The sequence below is a fragment of the Pogoniulus pusillus genome, chromosome 20, assembly GCF_015220805.1.
Source record: "Pogoniulus pusillus isolate bPogPus1 chromosome 20, bPogPus1.pri, whole genome shotgun sequence".
Classification (NCBI taxonomy): domain Eukaryota; kingdom Metazoa; phylum Chordata; class Aves; order Piciformes; family Lybiidae; genus Pogoniulus; species Pogoniulus pusillus.
The window spans coordinates 6,957,774-6,977,900 of NC_087283.1; the positions used below are offsets into that span (position 1 = coordinate 6,957,774).

At 40.4% G+C, this 20,127-nt stretch overlaps 1 protein-coding gene across 22 annotated transcripts in view; it reads left to right on the forward strand.

Annotated features, from left to right (window-relative positions):
• Positions 1-20,127, forward strand: part of CDH13 (cadherin 13) — a 497,598-nt gene that overhangs the window by 174,010 nt on the left and 303,461 nt on the right. For all 22 annotated transcript variants that reach the window (XM_064160015.1, XM_064160031.1, XM_064160012.1 and 19 more), the window contains one exon: positions 6,307-6,515. In XM_064160015.1, coding sequence (XP_064016085.1) covers positions 6,307-6,515 — 209 coding nt within the window. The remainder of the gene's footprint in view (positions 1-6,306; positions 6,516-20,127) is intronic.

Sequence of the window (20,127 nt, forward strand, 5' to 3'; positions counted from 1 at the left end):
CATTCAGGACCTCTGCCTTTGCTTCATCATCAGTTATAGTGTTCCCCTCCTGGTCCAGTAAGGAGTGGAGGGTCTTCTTGCCCTTCCTTTTAGCATTGATAAATTTATAAAAGTGTTTTTTGTTAAATTTCACGGAAGTGGCCAGCCTAAGTTCTAGCTGAGCCTTAGCCTCTCTAATTTTTCTCCTACATAGTCTGGCTACCTCCTTAAACACATCAGGAGAAGCCTTCCCCTCCTTCCAGAGGCGATACACCCTCTTTTTCTCCCCCACTTCCTTCAGGAGCTCTTTGCTCATCCAGGCTGGTCGCCTCCCCCTGCGGCTCATCTTTCGGCATGTGGGAACTGCCAGTTCCTGTGCCTTCAAGAGCTCCTGTTTAAAGTAAGTCCAACCATCCTGGACCCCTTTGTTCTCAAGAACTGCTGCCCAGGGGACATTGGAAATAAGTTCCTTGAGCAAATTGAAGTTTGCCCTCCTAAAGTCCAAGGTGTAGGTTTTGTTGAGGTGCCTCCCTACCTCCCTGTATATTGAAAACTCCACTAACTCGTGGTCGCTACACCCTAGGCAGCCTCCCACTATCACATCTCCTACCAGCCCTTCTCTGTTGGAGAGCAGCAGGTCAAGCTGAGCTTGACCCCTAGTAGGCTCGTTTAACAGTTGAGTCATGAAGCTGTCCTCCATGCACTCCAGAAATCTCCTGGACTGCCTCCTCTCTGCTGAATTAAGTTCCCAGCAGATATCTGGCAGGTTAAAGTCACCCACAAGGACAAGATCTGAAGATCTTGAGACAGCCTCCAACTGTTTGTAAAATATCTCATCTGTTCCCTCATCCTGGTTGGGTGGTCTGTAACAGACTCCAACCAGGATGTCAGATTTATTAGTCCTACCTCTGATTTTAATCCACAGGGTCTCTACCCCTTCATCCCTCACTTCTAGCTCAATGGCATGGAGTGACTCTCTAATATACAGGGCCACCCCTCCTCCTCTTCTCCCTTGCCTATCTCTCCTGAAAAGGTTATATCCCTCCAGTATAACAGCCCAGTCATGTCTGTCGTCCCACCAAGTTTCTGAAATGGCAACTACATCGTAGTCCCCCTGGTGGACCAGGACTTCCAATTCCTCCTGTTTGTTACCCAAGCTGCGTGCATTGGTGTAGATACACTTCAGCTGGGCTCTCGATTCAATTGTCCTTAGTTTCCTTCCATCTCTCTCCTTCTCAGAGAGAGTAATTTCCTCACCCACCCCCTTCAGACCTAGTTTAAAGCCCGCCTAATGAGCCCTGCCAACTCCAGTGCCAGGACTCTCCTGCCCTTCCTAGATAACTGCACCCCATCACAAGCCAGCAGGTCCGGCGCAGTAAAAGTTCCCCCATGATCAAAAAACCCAAAACGCCGCCGCTCACACCATCCCTTCAGCCATTTGTTGATATCATAGGTTCTGCTATTCCTCTCTGTGAACTCCCTTGCCACAGAGGGAACTGAGCAGAACACCACCTGTGCTCCCGCCCCATCTATCAATTTCCCCAGGGCTTTAAATTCCTTTTTAATTGCCCTGGTCCCCTTCTTTTCAATTTCATCGCTGCCAGCCTGTATTACCAACAAGGGGTAATAATCAGAGGGCTGGATTAGGTTTGGGAGTCTCCTGGTGATGTCCCTAACCCGGGCACCAGGAAGGGAGCAGACCTCCCTGTGAGACGGGTCGGGACGACAAATGGGTCCCTCTGTCCCCCTCAAGATGGAGTCCCCGACAACTACAACTCTTCTCTTTTTCTTGTTTTTTGTGGAGCTAGTCACCACAGTTGGTGGTGACTGCTCCACCCTAGGCAATGTCTCAGTGGGGTGATCCTCATCGCTCTCACCCTCTGTACCCTCTGCATGCAGCGCCTCATACTTGTTGCGCAAGGGCAGAGGAGGAGAAGGAGAGGGCCGGGGATGATTTCCCTTACTTCCCCTGACAGGGATCTGCACCCATCCCTCACTGTTTCCAGGGGCAGATTCCTTAGCAGGGGGGATCTGCAGAGCCTGCACCCACAGATCCAGCTCCCTTTCATTCTCCCTTATTGACCTGAGCCTGGACACTTCGTCCTTCAGCTCGGCCACTTCATCTTTCAGTTCCGCCACCAAGGTGAGAAGGAAGTTCACCTGCTCACACCTGGTGCAATCGTTCTCCCCCTCCCCTTCAGCAGCAAGCGAGAGGCTGTAGCACTCCCTGCATCCAGTGGCCTGGACTCCTGTGTTTTCCCAGGTCACATCAGTCTGTGTGCACACACTCATCCTGCCCTTTGTAGCACGAGTGACAGGTATAGTGCACAGAGATACTGACAGTCAGAAAGAGGGAAGAAAAGAAAAAAAAAAAAAAAAAAAAAAAAAAAAAATCTCCCAGCCTTAGGTAGGCTGGCTTTTCACTCTCTCGGCTCGGCAGCCAAAATGGCGGCCGGCGCGGCACGCGGCGGGATTTTAAATCTCCCGCGGCTGACGTCACCAGCCCCGTCACAGTCTCACGCTGTATCGCGAGACCACAGCCCAGCCGTCCCCTCTGCTTACCTTATCGTGTCTCAGAACCACGGAGAGCAGCAGAACGGAGCAGCAAAACCGAACCCGGCAGCAACCCCCGCGGAGCTTTTCACTCTCTCGGCTCGGCAGCCAAATGCTATAGCTCTGATCTATAGAATCTATTTTTAAGTGTTACCTTAACATAGCTTTTGTTAGGCTTTTTATTTCTTTAAAGTTTTTAGTCTTGACATAATTAATTTCTCAGAGTGATGCCAAATTAGTCCAGTTGTGAGCTATTAATCAGCAGTAGATCACCAGCAGTTTTGGAATGAGAAGCACATATTTATTCTGTATAACAAGACCTTCTTAAGACCTTGTTCCATTGTTTTGCTTGTTTGTTTTTAAAGTGAGGAAAAGAATAAATTAGAAGAGAATCCACTCAAAATTCATCATGGCTGAAATCTGTACAATGATTAGTACAGAGAATTTCAACTTCCCACACTTATGGTGACAAGAAAATTTAGTCTTTTGTGTGTGTTGATAGCTCTAGGAGATTGCAGTGAATCTGTTTAACCACCTGTCATATCACCAGCATAAATTGCGTCGGGTGATTTTACACTGGGGAGGGCTTGCTAACAGAGAGCCTTCTATCAAAATCCTGCTGTGGCCAAAGACCCTTTCCACAAGCAGTTCTCAGGCTTGGAGAGCAGCGCAGACACCAGCACAGTCTGGGCACTTGGAAACTGTTTTAAACTGCTGCCTTTCCTCCCAAGTCCCCTGTGTTCCACTCTGCTTTTACCGAGGTGTAAGACTGCAAGCAGGGGGCTGCGACACGACAGACCGAGATAGGCTTGTCTGGAGGTGTTGGAGTATCTGAGGGGAAACAGCCTTCTGTTTATTTTTTATTGAGAATCTCCCTTGCTCTCAGCCAAATTCAGTGAAATACAAAATGGGCTGCTGAAGTTCTGCTTTGCTATCCCACTGTGAATCCAAGGATAGTTCTCCTGCCCTCGAGTAAAGTGTAGGAACTGGAAGCAGTTTTCAGTTAAAAACATGTCAGTAAGTCTCAAACTTGTGCAGAAGCAGATCCTTCAGCTGCTGGGAAAACTGCTAGGCAAGAGGCTGTGGTGGCTGGAGAGGACAGTCAGAGATCACAACTTTGTTCCCTCAAAACCCCATTTACGCTGTGTTTGGGCTGCAGGGCCTCTGCAGGCAGAGCAGGGCTGGCCTGCGCCAGACACAGCTGGTTCTGGGAGGTTACAGCCGGTTCCAGGCAGGTCTGCAGCTGAGCCTACTGCGGCACTGGTGGTGCCATGGTTGACGCAGGGCGAAGCTTGGGGAAAAAAGTGTGAGAGAACTGTGTGGGCTCGGGGGCCTAGGGAGAGGAGGAAGGGCTCCAGGTGCTGGAGCAGGGTGCCCTGCTGCCCCAGGAGGACCCTGCGCTAGGAGTTGTGTTCTGAAGAAAGCTACAGGCCGTGGAAGGGACTCGCACTGTATCAGAGGAGAAACGTGAGGAGGAAGGAGCTGTGCAGAGGAGCCATTAGGTACTGACCACAACCCATATTCTTCATTCCTTCATATTGCTCAGGGAGAGACGGCAGAGGAGCTGGGAGTGAAGGAATGACACTGAGCCTGGGGCAAAGGGAGAGAGAGATGGAAAGACTAGTTCAAATTTTATCTTTTCTTTTCACCGTACAAACCTATTCTAATTGGCAATACATTGATTTTCCCCAGGACCACAAGGATCATCTAGTTCCAACCCCCCTGCTGTGGGCAGGGACACCCTACCCTAGAGCAGGCTGGCCAGAGCCCCATCCAGCCTGCCCTTAAACACCTCCGGGGATGAGGCCTCAACCATCTCCCTGGGCAACCCATTCCAGCCTCTCGCCACTCTCGTGCTGAACAGCTTCCTCCCCATGTCTAGCCTGAACCTCCCCATCTCCAGCTTTGCTCCCCTAGTCCTGTCACTCCCTGATTCTATGATTCTTTAGCTTGTAGCAGTAACTGGTAAGTGATCACCCTGTCTTTACTTTGACCAGAAGTGTTTTCATCTCATTTTCCCCTTCCATCCCATCAAAGGCTGGAATGAGAGTGACCGGGTGGGCATCTGGATGTAACCCAAGGTCAACCCACCACTGTCAATTTGGCAAATAGTGTTCCACACCTTGTATTGTGTATCTCATTCTGAAAATGAGGCTTCTGAGTGATTTACTTTTGGTTAATTTTTAATTCTTTCTCATCAATGTTGTATTCAAATTCTGGAACTAGAAACAGCTCTTTTTACCCTTGATGGTTTTCCTTGAGTTTCAGTCCTAGCCTCTCCTCAGAAAGAGATGGTCTCCATGAGATTCTCTGGCAGCTGTGTCTTCAAGTGGTATCCCTGCAAATAGACGAAAAATTTGGTGGAAAAGATTTGTGTGTAACCTCTCAGGAGTGTTGTGTGACCTTCCACTATCAGATTCTGTCTGTGCTTGAAGATCAGTTATGGAGATTACACAGCCAGGAAAAGCTTTGGTATTGGCCAACCTGAGACAGAATCCAGGATCATTTTTTTTTTTTCACTTTGAAATCAATGAATGCATATATGTGTGTGTATCTATATGCACAGTGAATTTAAACAGTTATGAAAAGGGTTTTATTTTTACTAAAAGTCCATTGTGTTTGATTTTATTTTGCAGTCTGTACTCCTGTCTGTGTTTGTTTCTAAAAGTATAATGCAGATACTAAAGATCAAATAGAAATTTAAAAAAAGGTTTTCATATGGAAGTTTTTTCTTATGGAATCATAGAACTGTTGAGCTTGGAAGAGACCTTTGAGAAATATCAAGTGAAATATGGAATAAAATAGCAAGAGCATACATGTAAGCGAGCAATTTAAAGCTAGGGTAACTGAAGGAGCACGTAAAGATTACAGAACAGATTGTCTGGGAAAAAAAACCACAACCAAACAAAAACAAAACCAAAAACTTCACATGCAGATATATTGTTCAGAGATGTCAAAAACTGAAATGTTTACTGGGCAAGTAGAAGTTTGTGTTGAAGACCTCTCAGTCATATAGCTGGTAGCTAGCTCGCTGATGCATTTTTCCAATATCTTGTGCAAAGTAAATGAGCTGGTGTCATAGAAGGAACTTGAGGCTAAGTCTCAAACCTTTGGACTTTAGGGGTGTGTTTCTATTTCTGCCAGCTTTCCTAAACAATATCAATCCTCCATGTGAAGTGGAAAAGGGTTATTGACAGCTACTGTTCAATTAAAAAATCTGATAATTAGCTATACTGATAGTGCAGCTCATGCACTATGTCACTAGCCTACTAGTTAGTAGGAAATGTTACAGTTAGTTTTTTCTGTTATGTAATGCTTCTGCATAGGTTACGATGTTGAATGTTTTGTAACCCAGTTCCATCAGAACACCCTGGGTTATGATGAGGAGGGTAACAAGGTCTCCACTACTGCTGCTCGATTTGTAGGACTGGGTGTGCATTTTGTTCATTTGATCGGAGTCATCCCAAAATTATCAGTGTTTTATTTATTTCCTTCCTCTTCCCAGTAGGCAGGGTCAAAATCTCTTCATCCTTCTGCAAATGCATATTTGTAAGGCTTGCCTATGAATTTATCACATAAATAGGAAGCTTCTTTTAAAGTTTTTTTTTTCCCTTCGATTGGGAAACACTTCTTCCTGAGGTCCGTAGAGAAGCCAGTAACATAAAGATGTTTGAAGTCTATCACAGTGCATGCTTATAATTGTGTGTTTTCTTCTTCCCTTTCTTTTTTTTCTTTTTTTTTTTTTTTTTTTGTTTGTTTTTTTTGTTCTCTCAGTGGAATTTGATGACTGCAAGGGGAATAACAAACTGAACTTCGAAGTTTCTAACCCGGACTTTAAGGTGGAACGTGACGGGTCGCTAGTTGCGCTAAAGAATCTCTCAGAAGCTGGCAGAGCCTTGTTTGTACATGCACGGTCTGAGCATGCTGAGGATATGGCAGAAATTTTGATTGTTGGAGCAAATGAAAGACATGGTGCATTAAAGGTAAGACAAATACAAATGACTAGAAGGAAGTGCCAAGGAGATGCTGCTGGATATTTACATGTTTCATTTAGAACAGTAAGAATTCTTAATCTGTTAGCAGAGATCAAAATTTTTCTTTGGGCTGTATATTGCTGTAACATTTTAGCACTTAAGTTAAAATACAAATGTTCCAGGTTCTGGAAGGTGAATTTCATCTTCAGGTGTAAATGCTAAACGTTCATAAAGAATTATTTTGGATGAAAGAGCCCAAGAATTAAAATTGGCTGGTTCTTCTGCCAGAGAACCACAGTCTGGCCCAAAGTAAATCTAGAAAATTATAGTGTAAATGTGCAATTTAGAGCTTACAGATCCTTCACATTTAGTTCATTCCCAGATACTTAGACCTTAACCTATGCTTTGGAATTTAAATTTTCATAGAAGTCTGCTTATTTAGTGTTGCTATGTATTAATCTATATAAACATCTGCAAACATATAGCAACACATATTTACACTCTGTCTTTATGCATCAGTGGTTTCTGTTCCTCTCTGTCCACTGAAAGACAGTTCTTTTTCACTCCTGAGTTTCGGTGTAATATTAACCTCCTGCTAGGGGGGAAATTGCTTCACAAATTGATCGAATAGTTTGCTTCACAACCATGAAAGTAACAAAAGGAAACATGAGATAGCCTTCACTTCTGTGCCATGACATTTAGGAGAGAGGCAGACAAGCCAGTGACTTGGCTAGACAATTAAGCCTGTTACCTTTACAGACCTATAATTTCAAGGAAGTATGAAAAATGACTGATCTAGTCTTATTTTGGCATTTAGACTTTCAACTCCCAGCATTTTTATTACATTTTAAAATGGTTTACTATAATTTAAATATTGCATTAAAAAATAAAAGCAACAACAGAATGAAACAAAACCAAAGAAACAACAACAAAAACAAGTAAAAAAAAAAAACAAAACCAGCTACAAACTTTAGGGGAAAGGCTGAACAAATGTGAACCATGGCTGAAGAAAGGTTTTGATCCATACTTTAAGCAGCACATGATGTGGATGTAGATTGCTGGTGGGAAAGAAAGGACCAGAATGTGTAACTGCAGAGAGCTGATCAAAACACTTACACGGAATTTAATTTTATTCAAATATGCTCTTTCTTCATGAAACTAAATTTTAACAAGGTCATACTTGAGAGAAACTCTTGCATAGCAGTGCATTTAGGACTGTGCACTGCCAGAGTAGAAAAGCTCCATGTGCAGGAGCTGATCACTTGGCTGTCCTGTGTCTCAAAACTAGCAAGACAGGCCCCTTCTAGTGCATTGACAAGGTTCAGATGATTTTGTTTTCACTCAAGGTTTTGAAATCTTAGGCATTTTCAAAATGGGATATTCTCATTCCTCAATTAGAAGTTGCTGAAACCACAGAGGAGACATCTCTGAGAGGAGGTCTGGACTTAAACTTCAGGGAATTGGTTTCTGTGTGGAGATCTGACTCTGATAATCGTATTCTGAAGTTTTGTTACGTTTTTGAGGGGAGATATTTCATGTAAGTTACAGTCTAGGGGAAATCTTGTCTCATCAGTGGGAGTTAGCATGTGTTATTTACATGGACTGACATAACTTCGTCAGTGACCTTTTCTCTTCATGTCATATTTGGTTTCTGAGTAGTCTCCCCTCAAAATGTTCCAACAATATTAATTAATGCCTAATGTTGAAATCTATTACTGAGCTACATTCAAAAGTCAAGTCTAATTTGGCTGCAGTCCTGGAGTGTGTTCCAACCACTTTGTGTTGCTTCACAGAGAGAAAACCAGCCTAAATGTGGCATATGCTGCCACTTGCTGGTCTCCCCTCATAGGGGTTTTCATCTCTACCTGCACTCATCACTTTTTTATGGGTTTTGATATTCAGCTCATAACTAGACTGCTACCGTTGTAGTATGGTGATACCTGGCATCTGCAGGGCCATTAGGAGTTATATGGTGCATTAATCTGTCCTAGAACATCCATCTAGTGAGGATCACCCCCTCCAAGGGAATATAAGGATCTTTGAGGCTGACTGTCCTACTCTGGCCTCACCCAGCACTCTGTAGCTATTAAATCAGTACTTTTCACCAACCCTTTCAGCTATTGTTTGCCTATTTTGAGCACAACACAGACAGTCTTGTCTTTCTGTTTGTCGTATTTGAGAAAGATATGAAGATTAGTGTCCTATCTAAAACGATTTTATGATAAATTTGAACTTAATCCTGCACTTTCACAGTCAATGTGTCAGCACAAAACCAGCAGAACTGCTCCATCTGTTTATGCAAGGAATCTTGGCTAAGAAATGCTCAGAGTGGAGCCTTAGTAATTCAGTGTGATTCTGTAGGGTTAAGATGAGCACATGCTAGAGCACTGCTTAGCATTCAGTATTTAGAGTACAGTACCTCGTTTAATTAGGAGATAAGTAGTTCTTAAGTATTTCCCCACTGCCAGCAACTGCCATTTCTTTTCTGAAAGCATGTAACCTACATCTGTGAAATCTCATTGTTAATGTTTCTAACTGCAGATTCCCAATATGTTTGGAAATGACTGACAACAGTGATCTCTAATGTGCCGCCTGACAGTCTGAGCCTAGGAAGAAAGAGAATAGTTCCTAAAATTTACAGATTGCTACCAGCCATACTTCAGACTAACACTGAAAATATTTATAGGTGCAGTCTGGAGTGCTGCAGAAAAACTTTCGGTATTCTAGTAGTGGAGGGGTGTGACCCTTTCCTGCTGAAGATGCAATATGATTCCAGCTGACCTCACTGATCAGTCCTATGTGATTACTTAAGCTAACTTCATTGCCATAATATGGTCTGGAATATAGCTCTTGGAATACCACTTGGGTATTTAACTCTGATTTTTGAATCTGAAGGGCATGTTTCCTCAGTCTTCTGCCAGAAGCACATTAGGTGCACAGAGCCTGCAGCTTTCTGTCAAAGGGAAGCTGTGACTACATAAGGAGAAGATAGATGATTCCTCAACATCATCAGCCAGCTTGGCTGTTGCTCTCTCATCACAGAATCTTTTTCAGGGTCTACTGACAGAAGAGCAGATACAGCACTGCTGTTTTTCCAGATGTCTAGATGTTTCTGCAAAACACCTTAAAACCCATGAACATCTATGCCTACAGATGTGTGTATATGTAATTGAGAGCAGAAGTCTGACATCAGATTATAGTTAGATGGCTTTTTACAACCTGCTGCTAGTGCCCCTCTCTTTTCATGGGTTTGGCAGGATTTATTGGTTGACAAAGAGGAATACTCACAAGAAAGCTACTGTCACTTTTGAGAGCTGTGTGGAATACAAATACACAGAAGCATTTCCGTGAGCCTATGGAAGGTGCAATATTACAATGTGGCATCTTTTTAATAATTACCTGTCTGTACACACTTGTACCTTAGGGCAATCAGAGTGCTCAGTGAAAAACTCATTTCACTTGTATTCACTGTGGAGTAGTGCTGGTGAGGTGTGTGCATCTGTGCTGTTGCTCTGCTTTGCCCAGTGTTTGCTTAGTACCCTTTCACAGTGTCAGGACTTGAATGCTTGGTGCCATTAAAAAGAGGTATGGAAATATTTTGATTCACCCAGGATTCCCCAGGTGAACTTTGAGTTTGTGCTGAATAATTTGGAGAATTGCTGAAGTTCAGGTCGCTACTTGGGGTGTGGAGGAGAAGTAATTTGCAGACCTTAGTTGCAACCAGTTGATAGAGCTGATGAGTGACAATTACTTTTTACTTTGTCTTACTCAGTGCTTGGTCCCTACTTTTGTTTTGGAAAGTTGGAAATTTCATCACATCTGAGCATTTGATCAGCCATTAGTAAATTTATTTGTTTGTTTAAAGAGTCTAGTTTTGTGTAAGACAGAAAATATGACAAATCTTTTGTAGAGCCTCACAACAGATCGTGAGTTGCAAAAGGCAACAAGCTGGGAATTGAATTGTATCCTCCAAAGCAAAATAAAATGGTTGTCTGCTAGTTCTTCTCCCTCTTTAATGTGACACTGGTTTTAATGAATATACCCTTAGTACACCACAAGGTAGTAGAAAACCTTGGAAAGCAATATTTCTCTGCCTTTGTGTGTGTGTGCTGGCAAAATATAGCCTTTTTTTTTTATTCTCCACAGCAAAGGGAGGTTTTTAGAACTGTTATTTGTCGTAGCATCGCAGACACAGGGGGGTGGTGGAAGAAAAGAGATATCAAGAGTCCAGCACTGAAGCAGATAAGAGGGCAGAGAGATATTCAGAAATTCTGGGATAGTAGTAACTTCACTGTATGGTGCTCAGCAGTCTTCCATATAGAAGGATGAAATGATTAAATAAAACCTGTCAAACCTTCAGGACACTTTTCAGGCACTAGATGGAAGAGGAATATGAGAAAGAAAAGAAGAGATAAGAGGGAGTATTGCACCCTGAGACAGCATGTTGTAGGCAGAATTTCAAATCATCTCCAGCAGTACCTCAGACTGAAGGAAATGAAGTTGCTCTAGTCCTGCTACTCTGTCCACTCCAATTCTTAACAGCTAGGGGTTAGTCAGATATGCCTCTTCTACTTTCCCCTTGGTCTGACCATCACTTCTCCCAACATCAGCACTCTGCTCTATTCATTGTAGTGGGGGCAGGAGAAACAACCTGGCCAAAAAACTTTTAACTGCTTTGTAGACATGAATTCTATTTACTAGCAAGTTGCTGCCTTGAACGTACATGTTTGTGCCAGTTGTTTTATACCCACGCCTTTGTTTCCTAAAGTATCAAACAGAAACAATGAAACTAAGCTCTCTGGATTTAAATGTTATCATTTCTTGTTTGTGTCTTGCTCTTTGCTTTATCCCTGCAGAATAGAGATTGCAAATTTTATTGATACGAGATAAAAAGTGCTTAGAGCCTTAAATCCTTCATGTATGTCTTTCTGCCTCATAACAGATGATAAAGGATCAATAATCTTATTATAAATCCAGGATTGCTTCACAGCAAAAAAAAAACAACCATCATACAAGGAAGTAAATAGTTGCTTTCAGTCATCTAGTGGTTCAATAATTTATTTGGGAAATAAGATCAAAAATCAGCCTTTCCAACAGAGCAAGCAATCATTCCCATTAATGTATATTAGCATTTTTTCAGGTTTGAGCAGAGTTGCTAATAGGCTGAAAATGACTGTGCAAAACTATGAAAATGGACTCTCCAATGAGATATTGACAAATGGACTGGGAAAGTTATTAGATTTTGCATATAGCACTTGCTGGGGAAAAAAAAAAGTAATTCACTGTATAAATAAAATATCATGTTTTGCATTTCATTTAAAGCACAAAATAGAGTAAGTCACAGGAGTACATCAATATCTACAATACACTTATGAGTTATTATACTGATGAAAACAGAGTAGAGGATACCACTTTCAGAAAAGCTGTGGAGGTACTTGCCTTTGGATATGAAGGTAGCCTTCAGGCATACAAAGATGAGCTTTCTTAAAGAGCAAACAAAGGGAAACTTATCTTGAGAAGACGAATTGCTATCAGCTTGGCAGAAAGCTTAATATAGTAACATTCTCCTAGTAGCCATTGAACATTTAACTTGTTCTTGCTGCTTCTTTTGTTTTGTTATCATACCGCAAACACCTTTTGACTTGGAATTCACAGTGGAAAAACCTGAGGTATAGGTGATTTTTGAATGTAGTACCTGTGTGTTGATGGCATTTTGGTAATGTTCCCACCAGTGCAGGGATGTGATTTTTGAATTCTATTTTTTCTATCTCTGCAGTGCTACATTGAAGGTTTCACAGAATACATCTTAATTAATGTCAATGAAAGCAAGAGTTTGTTCTCATCAATGGGTTGTTCTGTAGCAACGTTTAGCTGCTCTTTTGGCTATATTTTTATACAAATCCTCTGTGCAGACCTCTTGCTGTGAGAAAACAACAAAGAGCTCCTTTTACATAAGAATTCTCCTTAACCATTGAAATAAGCTGTTTTCCTTAGAAATTCCAGTCACCTACTTCCTCTTTTTGCCCTTCAGCATGATCCAGGACCAGCTGAAATAATCAGATTCCAGCAGACTTTAGATCAAACCCTTGAAGCATGGGTTTTGGCTGACAGCGCCCTACCAATGTGCTGTACCTCATTGCTGGAGCATTTCTGAGTGACCCTCCAAGTCCCATGGCCACACACAGACGTTATGATTTTTCATATATTGCCATGCTCCCTCTTTCACTTGGCTGTGCAGCAGAGCTTCACCTCTGTTATAGGCTTGTACTTTCCCTCAGGCCTGGACTGAATTTATACTCCCAGCTTAGCTGTGCAGATGCCCACCACCAAAGAAATGCAGGTTTCATATACACTGGCTTTGGAGTTTGCTCTGACAAAGATCCATTTATCTGAGAATTATTATGGTGCCAAGAGATGTGGCAGTTACCATAGCAACAATTACATATTGAGTTGAATACTAGAGAAAATACTATAAAGAACATGAGCCACTGGTGGTTTTCATTAACTTAATGTTCTTTTTTTTGGGCAAAGAGTGTCGAGTAAGTTTATTCACTGTATGTATAAATGCTTAGATCAAATGTGTGGGCTAGTTTTCCTTCTATTGCCCTCAATGCACAACTTCAGCATGTAAATGAGAAGCACTTGGTTATTTAAGGAGAGAAAAATGGTCTTATAGACTGGAAACATGAATAACTGACTGTGAAACAAGAAGGTGTTAGCTTCTGCGAATATTCAGTGCTTTACAAGTAATCTACATTCAGACTTTGTGAAGTTAGGGATGTATTTATCCAGGAAAAGGGACTTTGTGCTTTTCAGCAGCAAGCAGAGTTAAGTATAGAATATGTTTAACAGTGATTCAAAGGTGAAAGGAGATGGTTTTGGAATAAAATACAAACCTTGTTAGTTACTCCAAACTATCAACAGTTTAATGAAAGATGATGAGCAAAAATAATCTAATACACTTTATTAAAAGTATCTAAAACCAGAATCCCTTTCAGCCTTGAACTGCATTTAGTCATTGTTAGTTCTCCCTGCAGAAACCAGGCGTCACCCACAGGACATAACCACTCTTGTTCAATATGCTTCCGGAGTGAACGTAAGGTTTTTGTGGAAACTCAGAATCAAAACCAGTTCTGGAATGCAACCAATTTTTTTACTCTTTTCTTTTAAAACATATTTAGCCCTTTACTTTCATCCATAAGACTTAATGACAAAACTTCCATAAATCTAAGGAGAGATATTAAAAGATTGCTGAAGTCTTTTATCTGAACTAAATTTCACCCTAGCAAGAGGCGTCAAGAAAATACCTACTTATCTTTTCTCCCTAAAACATTTTTTTATGAGAGTTTGACTGGTGGATGAATTGTGTGGTGACTGTTTTAATTGAATTAGCTTTATTTTATGATCTGGGATGCTAACTGTCCATTGTACATTAAAAAAAAGAATTCACTAAATTTAATGGATGAAAGATAAACCATCATGCATTGACATGGATTTTTAAAAGTTTTTATTGCTCTGAGTTCAGCCTGAAAGTATTCAAAGGTAGAGGAAGCTATGCCAGCCTTCTGCTTTAATCTCCAGAGACTGATGGAGTCATGTGGAAACTTGTGCCAGAGCTGTGGGGAACATTTAAGAGAACCATTTGGAAAAGGCTTAAATTTTAAATTCGCTATAGTAAATGAGGATATAAGTTGGAAAGCAACAGGCTAAGCATGATTTAGTAGAACATTAAGCAAGATCATAAAGGATAAGTAGATGTCTCTTAGGATGTGTAATATCTTTCACTTATAAAGCTGCTTTCATCCTGTAAGATCTTTAAACTGTTAAGTACACAGAGCAAGAATGTATGTTTGTGTCAATATGCACACATCTACAGCAAGCTATCTTTGCATAGATGCCTTCATTGTTGCTGCTGATTTCACAATACTTTTTTTTCACATTCATACACCAACAGAGTCATTTTTAGATAAGAGGTTTGGGGAAAGGACATGGTGATTTCTCTACAGTATTAAAATTGCCATGACATCCTTAATGTCCTCAAATCCATAATGAACAAGAGATGCTACAGAAATCAGAAGAATGCCTGAGACTTCTGGTGCAGAAGAAATATTGTCCATTTCTCCCACATCTGCTCTTTCATCTGGCGTGTAGGAATGTGCAGTTACTGTATGACACCTACTCCAGTTTCCCCAGTGATACCTCAGATTTATCAAGACAATTCCAAGAGGAGACCAAATTAAGCTGTGTTCTAAGCTAAACTCAAGATCCCTTTTTTGCATCAGAAACGCAAAACATTGCTGCTGTTTTATAAGTTTTTCCATCAGCCTTCAGAAACAGGATGGATTTGAGAGAGAGCCATAATAGGAGAAATTATTCACGTGAAAGGATGGTTTCCTGAGTATGAGTTTAGTCATTTCTCTCCATCAGAAACATCAATAATGGTCCTTAATGATTGCCCCAATAGTTCCATGCTGGTTTTCACAAACCTAGAGGAACATTTATTATGGTTATTATAGTAACACCTATCTCAACCCACATCTTATGCATTTAATGGAGCATCACAGGATAAAAATCTACATTTGTCCTCCCTCAAGAATTGATTCTGACATTGCAAGGACAGATGTCTCCTTCTGCACCTAAAAGTCTTTAGTTGTTGATCATCACAGCTCTGCCGCTTTTAAGATTCTTTCTTTGCATCTTTTTGCAGCTACTTTTCCTAAGTACCTTGAATAACTTGGCAAGTTGAAGAAATATGCCGCATAAGAATGACAATGTTAAAGTGTAATATGGTTTGGCATCTCCGTAACAAACAACTCTGGTAATGTTTACTGTCATCTTGGAGTTATTAGTCATCCAGCTCCTCACTTCTTATTTCACCACCAAATCAAACTGAATAACCTTTGCATTAAGCAGTTGATTCATCTTAGAAAAACTTGGTTTATTAGTTACTTACACATTTCCCTTTCTTACTAAGAGGACACCTAGGGATAGTGATTGCACAGGAGGTGAGTGGAGGGACAGCAGGTTAATTTGAAATGGCCAGTAGTGCTGTGTCCTACCATAACTGGCTACTGCTAATACTTTTGTTGCCACAGAAATTCTTCCTTACTAGGGAAAATAGAAATTCTTGATTAAAGTAACCATCAATTGAATATAGTGATAGAAAATGAGAGACTGAGTTTGACTTCAACTACTGTGAACAGATCCGTGTTAATTTACCTTTAAGCAAGCTGACATCATGGGCATTGGTGTTCTGTACTTGCTGAGGAATTTGGCATATACTTGAGCTCAGCAGGGAATTATCTTGAAATCATAGTTTCTTTTCTATCTCTAGAATTGCTTTGTGGGTTTCAGATAAATGAACTGTGAATCTAATATATACAGCTTTTTAAGATAAGGAATAAGGTATAATCCTTTCAAAATGAGAACTGGTGTACTGGCCTTCTTGTGGACTAAACTGTAGCTTCTACTGCTCAAGATGGTCTTTCTTTGCATCCTCAGTCAGAAATGGGTTAAATGTTAACTTTCAAGTGCATCTGTCTATACAATGGCACTAATCACACTGCAGAACTACTGGATGTTTTATGTGGCCAAGTACCCTGTTCTACAGCTAACATCAAGGCAGAATAGTTGAACCATTTTGGAGGATTATTTTTTCTCTGACAGAGATCATTTTACAAAACAGTTGTGATATGACCTATGTAGTCACAAAGGGAAATCTGGAGTCTCTTCTTTTTTCTTATGTGTGTAAACTTTGCCTTCAGATTACTAATATTGTGGGTGGGTGTAAGTGACAAGATTTTTCTGGACCTGTGGGGTCTTTGATAGTAGGAAACAACTTAGTTAAGCATCTTCATATCTGCCTGGTGACCAATATAGAATCATAGAATCAACCAGGTTGGAAGAGACCTCCAAGATCATTCAGTCCAGCCCTAACCAGTCAACTAAACCATAGCACTAAGTGCCTCATCCAGTCTTCTCTTGAACCCCTCCAGGATGGTGACTCACCCACCTCCCTGGGCATCTCATTCCAATGGCAAATCACTCTCTCTGTCAAGAACTTCCTCTCAGGGTTGCTAGAGAATGCATGAAAAATACATACATCAGATGTGGATTTATACTCTGTAAGGTATTTAAAAATAAAAGAAATCCAATTACTAGATCCTATTTGATGCTGCATGTTAACATGACAAACGTTTGAGGGGGGTGTGTGGTTTTGCTCTTTGGTAGATTTTATATTGAACACTGTTGTGCTGTACAGAGGTTTATCCTCTCTTCATCTGGAAGAAAAGTAACAGGTCAAGGTTTTAAAAATCTGGAAGACTGCACCAAACTGTCATTCTCAGATACCAACACAGAATTTTCTATGTAGAGATTTCAATGTTATGATCCTATGAAATGCTTGACTACCTCAGGAGCTACTGAAAATTTTACACCTGCACTGAGATTAGTACACCTTAGTGTCACCTGACAGTTTTGACCTCTCCAAAATCCAGGAAAACTCGCAAGAAATCTGTTCATCTTTGCATAGCTAATAGTTTAAAAGTCTATATCAAAATGCAGAGAGATTTCTTCAAGCACAGGTCAGATGTCAACCGCCATGAAGTAGGGCTCTTAAGAGCTCTCATTTGGATTTGGATGTTTGTTGAACTCATGAACAAAAAAAATCCAGTAAACTCATAATCCCTGGTTGACTAACAAACATCACACTTTGCAGTTTCTCCTCTGCACGGGAAGAATATTCTCACACCTGTGATTTTTTCTTTTCCCTGAAGATGAAACAAAAAGCCAGCCAATTCTGTTTGACAGGAAATTTCATGACTGCTGAAAGACAGTGTTGGGAGACAAAACCCCTGGTGGGACCAGGTGTATTCACTTGTGCTCTAGTATAGTAGCATCTGGCAACAAGACTGTTCAGGCCAGATCTTCTGTTCTTTTTGCTGTTCTTGCTGCAAACTATAAACATCTGTCTTAGATTAAGATAATTATGACACTAGGATTCTGTATTTGACTTAGCATACATTAATCCTAACAGCCCTTTGCAGCAAAATTGCTGATAGAAATAAACCACTTAGACTGAATTCCTGGTTTAGAAAATGGGGATTTCACAGGGTTGTTTTGTCTGACACTAACTCAGTCGACAGTCGTCACTTACGAACTCACTGATTGGCTGCAATTAGTTATATCAAAAATGGAGCCTCCATACTGAGAGGTTCACTGGAAATGTTCACATGTATTTGATTTCCAGCTATGATTGTAGAAACATTACTAATACATTAATGAGAGATATCTACAAGACAGACTTTAAAACATGTTCTATTCAATGATTGTATTCTAGTTTCGTGCTGAGAAACGTGATACAGGAATATAAATAGGTTGCCTTTTTTAGTGAATATATGAAGAGCTTTATGTGGTAATTTTTTCAACAGTCATGTTCCTGCTACTTAAAGTAGTCTTAAAGTTGATACAATTGATTATTCTCTCCCTTTTCAGTTAACACCTTCAGTTTGACACTGAGTAATTTTTATTTGCCCCTCTTTGGGTTTTCAGCAGAGGTGAATTGTTTCAGTAGCAGGTCAAGGGAAAAACTGTTAATTCTTCTGTGCAATCAACTTAGTGTGATACAAAGTTGTACCCATTTCCTGTCCTTTATGGTTAGTCTACTGCCAGTGAACTAGTGAAGGAGGAAGATCTTCAACCTTTGTAAAAAGAACTATGGATAGTTATCACTTGTGTAGCTGTGCAGGGCAGGGTAAGTCACTTTCTGACTTTATCAACACACAATTTTGTTTTCTTTCTGTGCCATTGTGTTATGTTGTACTTACATGGTTTGCTCTTTTGCCCACACTCCCAACAATCATCCTTTTGAAGCTGATATGGTTATTAAAGTCAATTAAAACTTCAGTTTAGCAATTAAAAGTCAAAGCTGGGGAAGACCTGGTTCTGAATTTGGCTCACATCTATAACACTCAAATTGATTGCTGACAGAGTTGCATGCATACATGAGGTAAAGCTTCAGGCTTTAAGTTACAGGGTGGATTTTAGGCATGATTATTCACAAAACCGTGTAATTAATCTGTCACAGGAAAACACAGAAAGCAGCACACCAAGTGCAATCTCCATTAAGTCAACAGGAGTCATTCCACAGACTTTAATGAGCTATGAATCTACTCATAAATCTGCTCTGAGGAGTGTCCAAATCAAAATTTATTTGAGGGTGACCTTGATGTTAATTGTTAGTGCTTTCCATATTGTTTAATTGTCAGGAAAACTGAATGCATTAGTAGGACTCTCATGTGATGTAGTCTTTTCTGTTGGACACTATTAGTATGAAGTTGATATACATAATATTAATTGTGCATAATGTTACTGGGCAGTCACAGTATGCCAGTTACATTTTGTGCCTGTGAAACAGGGAAGAAAATAAGATGTATTCAGTTAATTTTGAAGCTGTTTGTGCCTTCAGCTGAATCTCTGCAAAATTAATGCTTTTTTGATCAAGTAGCTCTTTAAAGGACCTCAAAAGTTTTGCAGTTTTTCAGTGACTTTTAATCCCAGATATTATTTATTGACTATAATTACTTTAAGATTCAACCTCAAATTTGTAAATAGCATCAGGCAGGTTCTGTTTAACCCTATGATGTTTAACGAACTTGAGATCTGCTAGAAAAGTTCAATCATCTGTATTCCACATGGTAATGTTTCCTGCTGTAACATGTCATATTTAAATTAATTAAAGAAAAAAAAATGTGTAGTGGAAATGCATTGGAAGTATAAAAGGGAAGGAGTTCCTTTAATATTTGTCTGCTAAACACAAAAGTAGCTGGTTGACTTGAGGGACATAATTACTGCATCTCCTAGTGGTACAAAAATATGACATAAAGGTTTGAAGGGGACAAATTATTTCAGTTTTGTTTAATGGCTTTCCCAATTCCTTGTCAGTGCTGGCAACTATTGTGTCTTTTCTTTTAGTTGGTATTCAGTGCATTAGGCTGTATTTAGGATAATTTTATTAACTGCAAATGTGTTTCAGGAAAAAAATTGTGAGTTAGATAAATTACTTGATTAAGACTTGGTCTTTAAAAGTATAAAATGAGGAAAAAAAAGTAAGGTAAATTAATCTTGACTCCAGACAATAGGAAGATAAGACTCTGGTTTCCAGTGTAAGGGAATGTGTCTGAAAGAATCAAGGGAGAGACTAAAAACATTAGTCATTTGCACTATTACTCTTTCAATTTATTGTAGTGGTATAAAAGGACAGACAAAAACTGTGGCTTTTGAGATCTTGTTCATACATGCGGTAAGAGAATGTCCAAAGAGCCTTCAGACAAACAGACTGACAAAAGGGAAACGTGTAACAATACTGTGAGTCTTTACTTTTACAGCCATCTGCCTCAGATTTCTGTGTATAAAATGGAGGTACTCCATAAATATGTTAAAGGCAAGGTTTAAGAGACAGGGTAGGATTTATGCCCTACCGGGACCCAGGGCACTTGGGACCTTTGCCTTTTGCTGTCAGAAACCTAGTAATTTTGAAATTAAGGCTGTTGCACTTTGTTGTTTGATTTAACTCTTTTCCAAGCCAGCTACTTGGTGGATTCCATCTGAGTTCAGTTTCAGG